This window comes from Zerene cesonia, chromosome 19 (assembly GCF_012273895.1).
Source record: "Zerene cesonia ecotype Mississippi chromosome 19, Zerene_cesonia_1.1, whole genome shotgun sequence".
Lineage (NCBI taxonomy): Eukaryota > Metazoa > Arthropoda > Insecta > Lepidoptera > Pieridae > Zerene > Zerene cesonia.
Window position 1 is genome coordinate 9,395,622 of NC_052120.1, and position 12,446 is coordinate 9,408,067.

Consider the following 12,446-nt stretch of genomic DNA (forward strand, 5'->3'; position numbering starts at 1 on the left):
TCACTCTTCTCTTGAAGACCTCCAGATTGTACGTGTCGGGGAAAAGAGACTCAGTAAGCCAATATCTTGCGGATCGAATAAACAATGTGGAATCGATGATATCCGAGTACATGGAACGTCCACCAAACGGCAGTGTCAGTGAAACGCCTTTGATCTCAATGTATATATAATACATATATAGACTATCCCTAAGTGTTTATCTCAAGTTCTAGCCTCCGGAGATGGTAGGCATTAACTAAACCTAAACCATATTTGATAACTACACTGTGGTTCTAATGTTATAAACGTAATAAATGTATACCACAATACACACACAGTACAGTATACGGTTTTTATGTCTATGCATTTTTGTAACATTGATTTTTTTATCGAAGTAGCTTCCGCATTTATAATATTAGTAAGAAGGCGTTAAATTCTTATCATTACATAATTCTCAGTTAAACAACGACTTTTTCTATGCTACACATACAAAAAATTCAGAAATTACTTGCAATAGGCTTTATAGTCGCCTCGTGCTGTCATGTCAAAAGGAACACGATTTATAATATATAAAACTTTATGTTATGTGAGGCCAAGGCAAACACGCCTCTTAAGGTAAAGTAACTTCCCCATTGCTCTTGAATTTCGTACCTTCCGCTATTATTATTTCATAGAATACGCAAATCTCAGTAAGTACTCTATCTTCTTGTGCGAGTTGGCAATGGAGCTTGTGGATCGCCTGATTTTAAGCGATAGCTCCGCCTAATAAATGCTAGCCAGGACTCAGGAGTGCTTGTAACCCGTCCCAATTCTATTACATACATTTTGAAATTGCGTAAATGTTAATGAGTGAAGAAAAGAAAAACGAGGAATAATAAAATGCAGAGTCATTGTTAGGCAAAATTTTAATCGTACGTACTTAATGCCTTGTACATATTAAATGATTGTAACCGATAGTGAGAGTGACATAGGCTACTTTTTGCAATGGTGAAAAAATTATATCCATGAGGATTTATTTTGACATATTATTTGATAAATTTTAATTTTCTTTAACCACGCAAATCAAATCACAGGATAAAAAATGAGTTGTGTATTTGAATATAAACTCCTTTATTAGCTTTCTACCACAGATGTGTAAAATGTGATAAATAGAAGCATTATCTGTTAATCACATTTCAACAACACGTACTGTACACGGATAAATAAAATTTTACACAGTATATATTCCATGACTGTTTTTAATCATATCGGACGCCTTCTCAGCAATCATAACAACGGTGGCGTACGTATTTCCGCGGACGATAGAAGGCATTACACTAGCATCTACAACTCTTAATCGATCGATTCCTCGAACCTTTAATGTTTCATCCACAACACCTTCTGGACCCATCGCACAGGTGCCAACAGGGTGATAGTGCGTTCCAGACATATTCAATACAAAACATTCCCAGTAACTCCGGGTTCCAAATGTTTCTTTATTACATTGTTCAACGCCTAAATCAGCTACTTCATAGGACGCACTCTTGAAAAATGTCGAATTGAGAACAGATATGTAATCTATTACAGAGTCAGTGAATTTTGTAATGTCACTTGAATTCGTAAAGTAGCCTGTACGAACCTCCGGGGTACCCTCCGGATCGGTTGCATTCAATCGCACTGAACCCTTTGAGTCTGGACGCATTAATGCAACGAGAGCAAAGAACATGTTATGCCGAGATGCTTCAGCGGCTTTTGTACAAATATTATCGTTCCATGTAAAAACTTCAGTACACATTATGGTGCCGAACAAAGAACCCGATGGAAAAGGGAAGGCAGTGACTTGATAATCAGGGTATGTTTGATTTTTGTCGATTGCAACACGTCCCATAATACAAGGTTCTGGGAATTCGTTAAGATTCCCAAGAACATTCAGGTCACTCAAATACAGTAAAGAGATCTCCGTACCCTTAAAGAATATTGGCACAAGAGGATGGTCATGTAGATTAGCACCAACTTGCGGTGAATCCAAGATTGTTGTTATGCCTGATCCTTCTAATTGATCTTTCGGTCCTACTCCGGATAGCATCAAAATCTGTGGGCTCTTTATTGTACCTGCGGAGAGAATAACTTCCTTCTTAGCATTAATTTGATATGTTCCATTTTCATTAGTAACTTCAACGCCTACAGCGACGTTGTCAGAGATAATAATTTTCTTGGCTTCAGTGTTTCTAAGTATATAGAGGTTTGGCCGATCTGCTATAGGACTTATGTAAGCCACCGCTGAACTTTGCCTCAATTCTTTGTTAATTGTGAATTGTGGTTGTGAATATCCGACTTGATCGTACCCATTTAAATCGTCTAATATTTTTTGACCATTTTCTTTGAAAGCATTAAGGTATTCTTCAGTATCCTCTTTCCAAAGATATTTCGTAATGCCCAAGTATCCTTTGGTGCCATGTATGGAACCAGATTCGCTGTTAAGTATGTCCTCGACGGTAAAATTTTCACTCTTTATATAATACTCTGTGACATTTTCAAAGTCCCATCCCTCGTTTCCTAGGTCGACCCATTCTTCGAAATCTTTCTCATTGCCTCTTACATAATACATAAAATTGATACCGCTCGATCCTCCTAACATTTTCCCTTGAATGTAGTAAATACTTTTAGATTTTTGTTCTTGACTAGAGTATTCATCGTCTGTACAGGTGTAGGGCCAATGTGGCAAAACTGGTGCAGTTAATACTGATATTCCAGGACTCTAAAAAAATAATTCAAACTAGTTTTGTATTAAATTATCAAAGCATTGATAATCTGTATTTAGTTTTAATGGTATAAAATAATATGATAACGAATTGAATATATATCAACATCTTTATACTTATTCAATTTAGACTTATTAATATCACAGAAATTTAAAAATAAGGTTCTATAGAGAAATTGGGGGAAATCTGAAGCGCCAAGGGCAAGGCAGGCGCGCCGCTTATTTTTGAAAACACTCTGAATATTCTGTGATTTACATTTTGTAGAGTTTCTCAAAAGAAAGACGAAAATCTTGAATATAAAGAAGGTCAGAAATCCTTATACTTGACGTATTCAAAATTTTGTTTTTCAAACTGTTTTTTATGTACATGGAATGTTTTTTATTTAGCTATTTCAACTAATATTAGCACACATCAATGTTCACATTAAAGTTCAATGGTCATATTTATGTGCATCTTTATAAAGTAGTCTAGAAACATACATCAGAAGCTAATGTGGGGTAGTCACCAGCTTCGACGAGTAATACAGTCCAGTTGGAAATCTCGGTCAGTCGGTTAGCTACCACGCTTCCGGCAGCGCCGCCGCCTACTATGACGAAGTCGAAGGTTTGATTGTCTGAAAAATCAATTTAACACGATGTCAACAATTCAAATTCTTGGCCGATTTTGAAAATTCATTAAGCGTTGGCATGCTACATTTTTAAGAGTTACAGGTATGTAGGAGTGGGCTTTTGTAATGAGTCCAGTACGCAAGGTACCACACAGATAACTGACGTTAAATAGTGACTGCTACTGTATTTCGTTTAGTGTGTGAGGGAGTCAGAGACCCGTATCCTTTTCCTTCGTCTTCCCAGTCCTTCACTTTATTCCCCTCGCCAATCCTTTCTCTAGACCACTACGTTATAAAAAACAGGTAAGGTTTGCAAACGACCGTACGTCCCTGCGAAATTTCATGGGCGGTAGTAGCTCTTACCACCAGGTGTCTGTCCATTCCTATGGCGAGCAAACCCGCGGGCGAAAAGCTAGTCTTAAACAAGTGACAAAAAGTCGATATGTCCATATTGATGTCACTTAACAAAGATTGAACAAATAAATCATACTGTTTAATAAATTGCTTACTGTCGGTTAATTAATAGTTATTATAGCTAATTTAGAGGACACGGGATAAAGGAAATTCATGAGAACAACTATTATGACGTAAATATCGATAAACTATTCTTTCAAGATCAAGTTGAGGCGCCTTGAAAACAACTTATTTAACGTTATTAAATAATACGATTTACTTAACATGTTCTATTTAAGTACATGTTTATGTCTTTTTTAAGAAAACAATTATATTACGAATATCAACTATACCAAAAAATCACAATTCAAACTGCACTTTTATATGTTCAACAAAATAAACACCAACGTTATTTCTTAACGTAAATTATTATTTTGTTATTATCGTTTGAATAAACGGCACATAAAATAGCGCAGATTCAATCCTCAACACAGTTTAAACTACCGCTAATACTCCTATTTTATTTTTATAATTTGTACAATAAAATTATTAAGTGTGATATTAATAATGTGACAATTAAGTCCTTACCATAAATTGTGGCTTGCGATGGATAATTCTGTGTAATTCCGGACGTGAGTGAAATTATGATGAGCTGAAGAGCTGCTAATAACGGTGCCACAACCGTCACATCTAGATATGACAATACTTCTATAAGAACCATCCTGAAAATAAGAATTGAATTCTAGAAGGTTCGCTATAACGCGACTGTAAAACTTATACAACCGTGGACGAGTAAGATGATTCTATGGAATTATGATTGGTGCAGCTAAAGGACATCCGTATAACATCGGTACTGTGATGGTCGTTATTAAAAATTACCACTTCCTTGCTTATTATAATTGTATTTACACAGAAAGCGATGATTTCTTGCTAATTTTTATAAAATTCTTATTCTGAATTAGAAAACGTTTCATGGAAAGTTATAATGTACCTTGGATCGAGTCATTTACTGTCATTATCTTTTCCCATTCAACTAATCTTTCTGGACTTATCATTCTCCATTATATATATTAATTATTATCTCCAAATGTATTAGTAATTAGTGTTATTTAATAGGTACTCTGTATCCATAGTAATATCCTAATTAATATTATAAATGCAAAAGCTTGTATGTTATATATCTATATCTCTCCTTCTTTCATATCATTATTTTTATGTCTGGGAAGGTGGTGCAGAAGCAGTACTTTTAACCGCAGTGAAAGATCTCATTTCTTTGGCAATTTCCTTTGAATACGCGGACAAAGTAAGGAGCGCAAAACCAGTGTAAACTAGTAATATTAGATATAAACATAAAAGTGAATTTGTTTGTCTTTCTTTCGTTTTCTTGTATGGTACAAAAGAGCAACTATAAATTTCTTGCCGGATCTTCTCTATAGAAACTGCTTGTCGAACCGGTAGTAAATGGTAAAACTATGTTATGACGATTCCAAAGTGCCTCTGAAACAGGTCTACTTGAATACATAAATGTTTGAGTTTGAGTAGGTGTCATGTCTTTAACATAAAAATAATTCGTTACTCATCGCAACTACGAAGTAATCTTCAAACAAAATAAATTATATTTGTTAGATAAGTAGCAGTTCCCCGCGTATATGTCTTTAATAAAAAGCGGTTATTTTAATATTTTAATGAGACACTCCAATTTTATTATTTGGTTTATATTTTCTTACTTTTATTGATTTTAGGTATCTGTTTCGCTGTAACGAACGTAATAATAAATTCAATATGTACTTACTTTTATTTATCTTAGGTATCTGTTCCGCTGTTATGCACGTTATTATTTTTTTATTTGCATAATGATATCTTCCTTAAACGTGATATGTGATATTGAACCAAATTATCATTCAACAGATCTCTTATATATAACTTTAGGAGGCTTTATTTTTACTTTATCGTTAACTTATTATTTATTTTAGGTTTATCAACACAAATCTTTTAAAAAACAGTGGCTTTGGTAAGTTTTTTTGAAGTTATGTACCTACTTCCGAAATATTTAGTATTGAATTTATGTAGAGACTGGAACTTTATATTAGTCCTTGTTGTGTGTACAAAATTCTTCTTTTTTTCTATTCCAGAAAATAAATTATTACTGTACCTAATGAGTTTTGAATTCACAATAACTTTCATCGGCCTTAACCCAGTCATTTAAACGTTGAGGGTATAGACTAATAACACACTCCGTGTAAAATTCTTCACTGCCAATCGTAACAATTGTTTCAGGAACTTCAAATATTCATAGCATTTAGCACATTCTCTCTAAAACTGGCTATAAGTCATAATCGAGCAAATGAGAGCGGGAGCAGATGACGGACTCAGGAAGGTCTAACACTAATGAAATATTGTTCTTCTCCATCTATACTGGGGTTGATCGAGCTTAGCCTAGTGAACTGGTTAAGGATGGTTTTTCAAAAGTTCATTCTTAGTTATGGAACTTGGAGTTAATGACTATCTTATTGACCAAGAACTTCATACCCAAATTTCCGCCGTGCATTTCTAAAAATATTATACCGCTGATGTGTATTATGCAGTATAACATTGCAATGTTTTCTTTATACTTTCGTTTTAAGATGTTTAGTTGTTTAATTTATATGCATGTGTTTACCTTTTAAAGGTGTGCATTTAGCTCTTTTTTATATTTACTTGATATAATTTCTTTAATGTAATACCTGTTGGAGAACTTATAATAAATAAATAAAAAAACTGCATCTTGCTGCGGTTGTGCAGATGTTTCGATGCTTTTTTCACAATAATATGGCTCAGTCCTTTCTGACAGCTCATACCCTGCCAAAACATCGCTGAGGTCAGATAATGTCCACGTTTATATATTTTAACTAATTAGGAAACATTTGTAGAGCTTTGAGTATTAACTAGATTATTTAACTATAAACCTGTTAAACCTTCCTGAATAGTAAACATTTCCTCATCAGCGAATAAAATTATTGTGACCTCCTTAAACGTACTGCTTAAAATTTTGTTTTTATTTTACATGCCATTGAATTTCTATTAAATTATTAGTCACATCAATTATGACCAGTAAATGCATAATGACATGTCGTATGGAATAAAGAGGTTTGCAAGTCTTAAGTCATCTATTAAAATAGACAATGTGGTTCTAGGCGCAATAATATTTAGTTCCCGAGATAAAAAAATAAGATTTCGGACTCGATTTTTTCGAATTATTTACTTCACTGATTTGATTATCTTATTCGTACGAATAAGGTCAATGTTGTCAACCGAATACTTAAACGTGTAAATATTGTAAATTAGTTATGCCTTGTGTGTTTTTTGTTTACTTGAAAGAAGACAGTATGTTAAATGCTCACTGACCACAACATAAAATAGAGGTTAATAATTAAACATATATTTTGGGACAACCCTATCAAAATAGGTGACAAGTTTACATGTTCTTAAGAAGCTTAGTCTCAGTTTCGTTTATAAATATCTACTTAGTATGTAATTTTAAATTAGATAACAATTTAAGAAAAAAAATGTGTACATATAAGAAACCACGAACCATAGCATTTATGCGAGTTAAATGTTTAAAAGAAGTAATTGCTACGCAATATTAAATTCTAAATTCAGTAAAGTACAAAATTCTGTATTCCACGGGAACAAATCCGCGGGCGAAAGGCTATTTATATAATAACTAGCTGCGCTCCTCGGTTTCGCCCGCGTATCGATTCGAAAGTTTATAAGGATATGTGTGTGTTTGTTGCTCTTTCGCGCAAAAACTACTGAACTAATTGCACTGAAATTTGGTACGTAGATAGCGGACAACTGGAATAGCATATAGGCAACTTTTTATCCCAATATTCCTACGGGATACGGAATAACGCGGGTGAAACTGCGTGGCGCAGCTAGTAAAACATAAAAAATAAGCATATTCGTGTAGCGCCTTATGGACGAGGCCACCCAGCACTGACTGTTTGACGGATTTGGTCGATATAACGACGGTTTTGAAATGTCGCTTACGCTGCTCCGCTACTTGCTAGTATGGTATTATGTATTTTTATGTGGTATTATGTTATCTGTGGCCCCGCCTTACTACAGACAATAAATTCCGTTATGATCTGAAGTATTTTTTTTTTATTGTAATATCAATATAGTATGATAAATGTTGTTTCATTTCAACAAAATAGTCCCGCTCTGCTGTGTCTGCGTCGATGTCTTTTTTGTAGACAAGAATTATATAGTTTTTTTTTTTATGTCACAGTCGGCAATGGAGCTGGTGGGACGCCTGATGGTAAGCGCTACCACCGCCCATGAACATTTGTAGAGGCGTAAAGTCGATTACAGACCTTACGCCTCTACAAATGGATTGCCGACTTTAAATTCGGAAGGGATTAAGAAAGGATTGGCGAGAGGAATAAAGGAAAGGACTGGGAAGGGGAAGGAAAAGGATATGGGCCTCCAGCTCCCCCACTCACCGAGCGAAACACAGCAGAATGCTATTTCATGCCGGTCTTCTGTGGGGGTGTGGTACTTACCCGTACCCCGGTGCGAGCTGGCCCAATTCGTGCCGAAGCGTGCTCGACTACCACATTCAGAATATATAGGGCTTTAGATTATAAAACAAAAAGTATAGGGGTATAGAACGTAATAAAACTTCCATTATCTTGCCACATACATTTAATGCCATTAAATCTTACAACTATGAACATATGTCCTTTACATATTTACAAACATTAAGAAAGGATCACAGAGCGTTTAGTTTAAAAACAAAATGTCTAACGCAGACAAAACTTTCATCTGATACTAGCGTATGCAATGTATGCATTTAAAATTAAACTTGGGACTTAATACGAGGCTCGACTTACACGTGAAAAAAATATTCACAGAACAAAATATTACAAAAAATTGTAACGTACGACCAAAACGTAGGGACGTATAAGTATTTCTCATAACGAATGTAACTGACTGTGGAAACCCATCAATAAAGTGACCCGGCGTAACGTTGCTGAAACACTATGTTGCTAGACAGCGATGCGAGATGAGTTGTGCATACATCCATCTCTGTTATCTTTATCGCATACGAATTATTTTCAGTTCCTGGCCGTTTCATGCGCTAATAAAAGTTAAAAGAATTTTAAAAGTGTTAATACCACAGTATAACAAAGACTTCGCGTAGCCCATTTATAATTAAATATGAATCAACAAATATGAAAACACGGTTTAAGTATTAAGAATTGCATCTAACAATCATTCCGTAGTTTATCTACCACTATAACATCAATACTATTCTAACAGAAAAAGCCGAATTACGAACCAAATTAACCTCTAAAAAGGGCTTAACCTATATCTTAATTTATTAAGTACCAATTGCAATGGAAATTATAACGCGTCGATTTGAGATTCGAAACAAAACCTCGAATAAAAAATATCGAGAGAACTATTAATCAAATCATAGACAATTTTTACTTTTTTACCAAAAATACACATACGACTAATGACGCTAAAGTAAATTTTAAATAAACCCTATTAATAATAATGATTAAACATTGCCGACAACGCGATTGGTCAGAGAGTTCACAAATCAAACGCGTATTAGGTAATGTCTACAATTAGCTATGACTGTTCGAAATCATTTTTAGTAATATTGACCCAATCCCATTGAAGTAATAAGAACGCATCCCCTTCAAGTATAATAAACATTTATCAAATATTGTAACAGTTACTTACATATTTAGGATTTATATAAACAAAAAGGCAGAATATCTTACACAATTTAAATATATATATATATATACATACCTGATACCAAGTGTTTATAAATTGATGTTCAAACTCATTTTTAAACATTATTGTATAATTTTTTTTTAATTAATGTATAAAGTTATATATATTCGTTATGAGAAATACGTATATATATATATATATATATATATATATATATATATATATATATATATATATATATATATATATATATATATATATATATATATATATATATATATATATATTTATACATTAATTAAAAGAAAATTATACAATAATGTTTAAAAATGAGTTTGAACATCAATTTATAAACACTTGGTATCAGGTATGTAGGTGTTAATTCGTTACAGAACACACAAAGGATTTTGAAAAATATTATTTATACATTGTCACCTCTTCTCTTGATAAAACTGCGCATTAGAGTGGAACTTGTGGAGTGAGTTTTTAATTAACATGTAACGTAATTATGGACTACCCCTAATTGGGAATAGTTGTAACTAGTAACCATTTGAAAGATAGTTTTAATTCGAATTGTAATATAAAGGATACATATTACATACAGTCTTTTTTAATTGAAAATTGACAATAATAAAAGTAGAAATTTGACGATATCCTTTGTGTATACTGTGTCTAAAGTCGGCAACACACGTATTTATAATATATATCAATATAAATTATAGTACGGCATATAACAATATATTTTCCATACATATATTTAAGTGACCACGGATGGGATATTAATAAATATTATAGGTACGCGTGTGACCGGCTTAAACGCGTACTTTTAGACAGATAATATATTAATAATAAAAAGCTGATGAATTCGTTTGTTTGAACGCGCTAATCTCAGGAACTACTGGACCGATTACCAACATTATTCTACCAATGCTTAAATGCGTGATCTGAGTCCTTTTATCTATGTATGTACCACGGGCGAAGCCGGGACGGACTGCTAGAATAAAATTAAGACATTTTTTAATTTATTTTACGAAAACTGTTAACTTTAAAACGAAGTTAAATAGAACATTTAACCAATATCCATCGATTTAAAAGACAGAAAATGTAAAAGATGGATAATTTTCATGTTTTATAAATAGTATAATATACCTACTACAATACAATAAATAAAAACATATTGAAACAATATTTCATTCTATATTCAAAAAAGATATTGATTCAATATACGAACCCGCGTCTATACATTATTTGAGAATTAAAAAATATATATTTTGCTTATAAAAGCAACATATTTTTTTTTAAATATACACGTATATTTTAACCAAAATCATATTCGTCTTTATCATGCTTATGGCGGAAACATGTATAAGAAAGAGATCGACACATTTTACAAATTTCTTATTTACATAAACAAAAAAAATTGAGCACACATACTCGTGAGTTTTGTAAAAAAACCTCACGAATAGGATACTGTTTATTCATTTTTTTTTTACATAAAATCTTATTAAAATACAATTTAATATAAACGACTTTGCAACTGTCATTATAACGACAAGATATCAAAAACCGATTGAAACATTTAAGAGAAATTGTTTTATTTTTAATCTTCGCTACAATTTTAAAATAATCGGCCAGTTAGTAATTACTTAAAACAGCTAATTTTAGATTAATATATCATTTGAGATATATAATTTATCTTATATATTTTAAAGTTTTAGGTATAATCAGCGTTTTGAATTATTTAAACAGAGTAAAAATTAAATTATTGATAACATTATAGTACTATAATATTTCTCTTAAAATTTAAAATTTATTATTTGAAATAAACTGTGAAAGTTTATTTTACAATGGACCAAAATAAAATTCAACTCTGTTAAGTTTTAATATGAAAAATGACAAGAACTTAACTTCACCTGCATATAGCCAAGTGAAAATAACTTAAATTTAATATAACTTAAATGTAAACGAAGCCTTTAAACATATATACAAAATATATCACCTATCTAGATATATATATTTAAGTCAGTCTTGAGAGACGATTGAAATTCCTTTCACGGTGTTTTGAATTTAAAACAAAATAGAAATACAAATAAATACAAATACAAATTATTAAAAAATGTGTGTTATGAACTATTTTACAATATTTATGGACATTGAATTTTTCTTTGGAAACTACTAAAAACATAACTATTTTTATACATTTATAAGGGTTGAGGGAAAATAAATTTTATCTATTTCATTTATAAACTCGAACAGGTAAATAAAAAAAACCTTCAGATAAATAGCTACATTTTTTATAGTACACAAAAAAGTTCTATGAGACATTTGACAAATATAATATGACAGTTTTTACAACAAAAAAAACATGATACCTATATATATATATTCTATATACACTTATAAAACCTTCATTAATATCAGCAGTCTGTCTCTTTCACACTCATGGATTGTGAGTTAAGAGTGAACGAAACAAAAAGTTAATACGAAAAAAAAATTAAAAAGCTAAGTCGAAAGGCGGGAAAGTGAAAGGAATTCCATTACAATGAAAATATTTACAAGGCATACAGGATTCCGCTTTGCACAAGTTGCAGACTAGACTGTAATGTCGGAGACACAAGTGCTTTTATATATTTTACTGTAAATCATAATGGACGTGAAAATGAAATACCTATACTAAAAAAAAGCATTATAACGAACCAATAGGTGCTAGGTTCGATTCCCAGGTATACCTATAAGTTGAATGAAGTTAGTGTTGTTAGTACCAAAAAAAAAATGAATAATGTAAGACATATAATTAATTTGCCCCATATCATTACAACAAAGAATTATAATACTTAAATACGAAATAGCAAAACTTAGCAATTGATAACTTGACCTTATCTACTTACCATGCCGAGAGCAATATTTGAAAATACGGTTGACTTAGAAACGACCAACTTATATAACATGCAACTCTATACATAGTGTATGTATGTTTGTAGAAAAAAATATCT

At 32.1% G+C, this 12,446-nt stretch overlaps 1 protein-coding gene across 1 annotated transcript; it reads right to left on the bottom strand.

Moving 5' to 3' along the window:
* Positions 1-1,151: 1,151 nt before the first annotated feature.
* LOC119834362 (glucose dehydrogenase [FAD, quinone]-like) lies at positions 1,152-4,441 on the bottom strand. Its single transcript, XM_038358706.1, has 3 exons — positions 4,309-4,441; positions 3,200-3,333; positions 1,152-2,716 (listed from the first exon to the last, which is right to left on the bottom strand). The coding sequence occupies exons 1-3, from the start codon at positions 4,439-4,441 to the stop codon at positions 1,190-1,192; spliced, it is 1,794 nt and encodes a 597-aa protein (XP_038214634.1). The 3' UTR covers positions 1,152-1,189.
* Between the last annotated feature and the right edge of the window lie 8,005 nt (positions 4,442-12,446).

Bases quoted from the DNA above. Each gene is read 5' to 3' on its own strand.
- LOC119834362 (XM_038358706.1), bottom strand. From the start codon at position 4,441: ATGGTTCTTATAGAAGTATTGTCATATCTAGATGTGACGGTTGTGGCA. The intron at 3,334-4,308 runs GTAAGGACTTAA...TTGATTTTTCAG, and splicing joins ATCGCAAGCCACAATTTATG to ACAATCAAACCTTCGACTTC. The intron at 2,717-3,199 runs GTATGTTTCTAG...TTATTTTTTTAG, and splicing joins ACCCCACATTAGCTTCTGAT to AGTCCTGGAATATCAGTATT.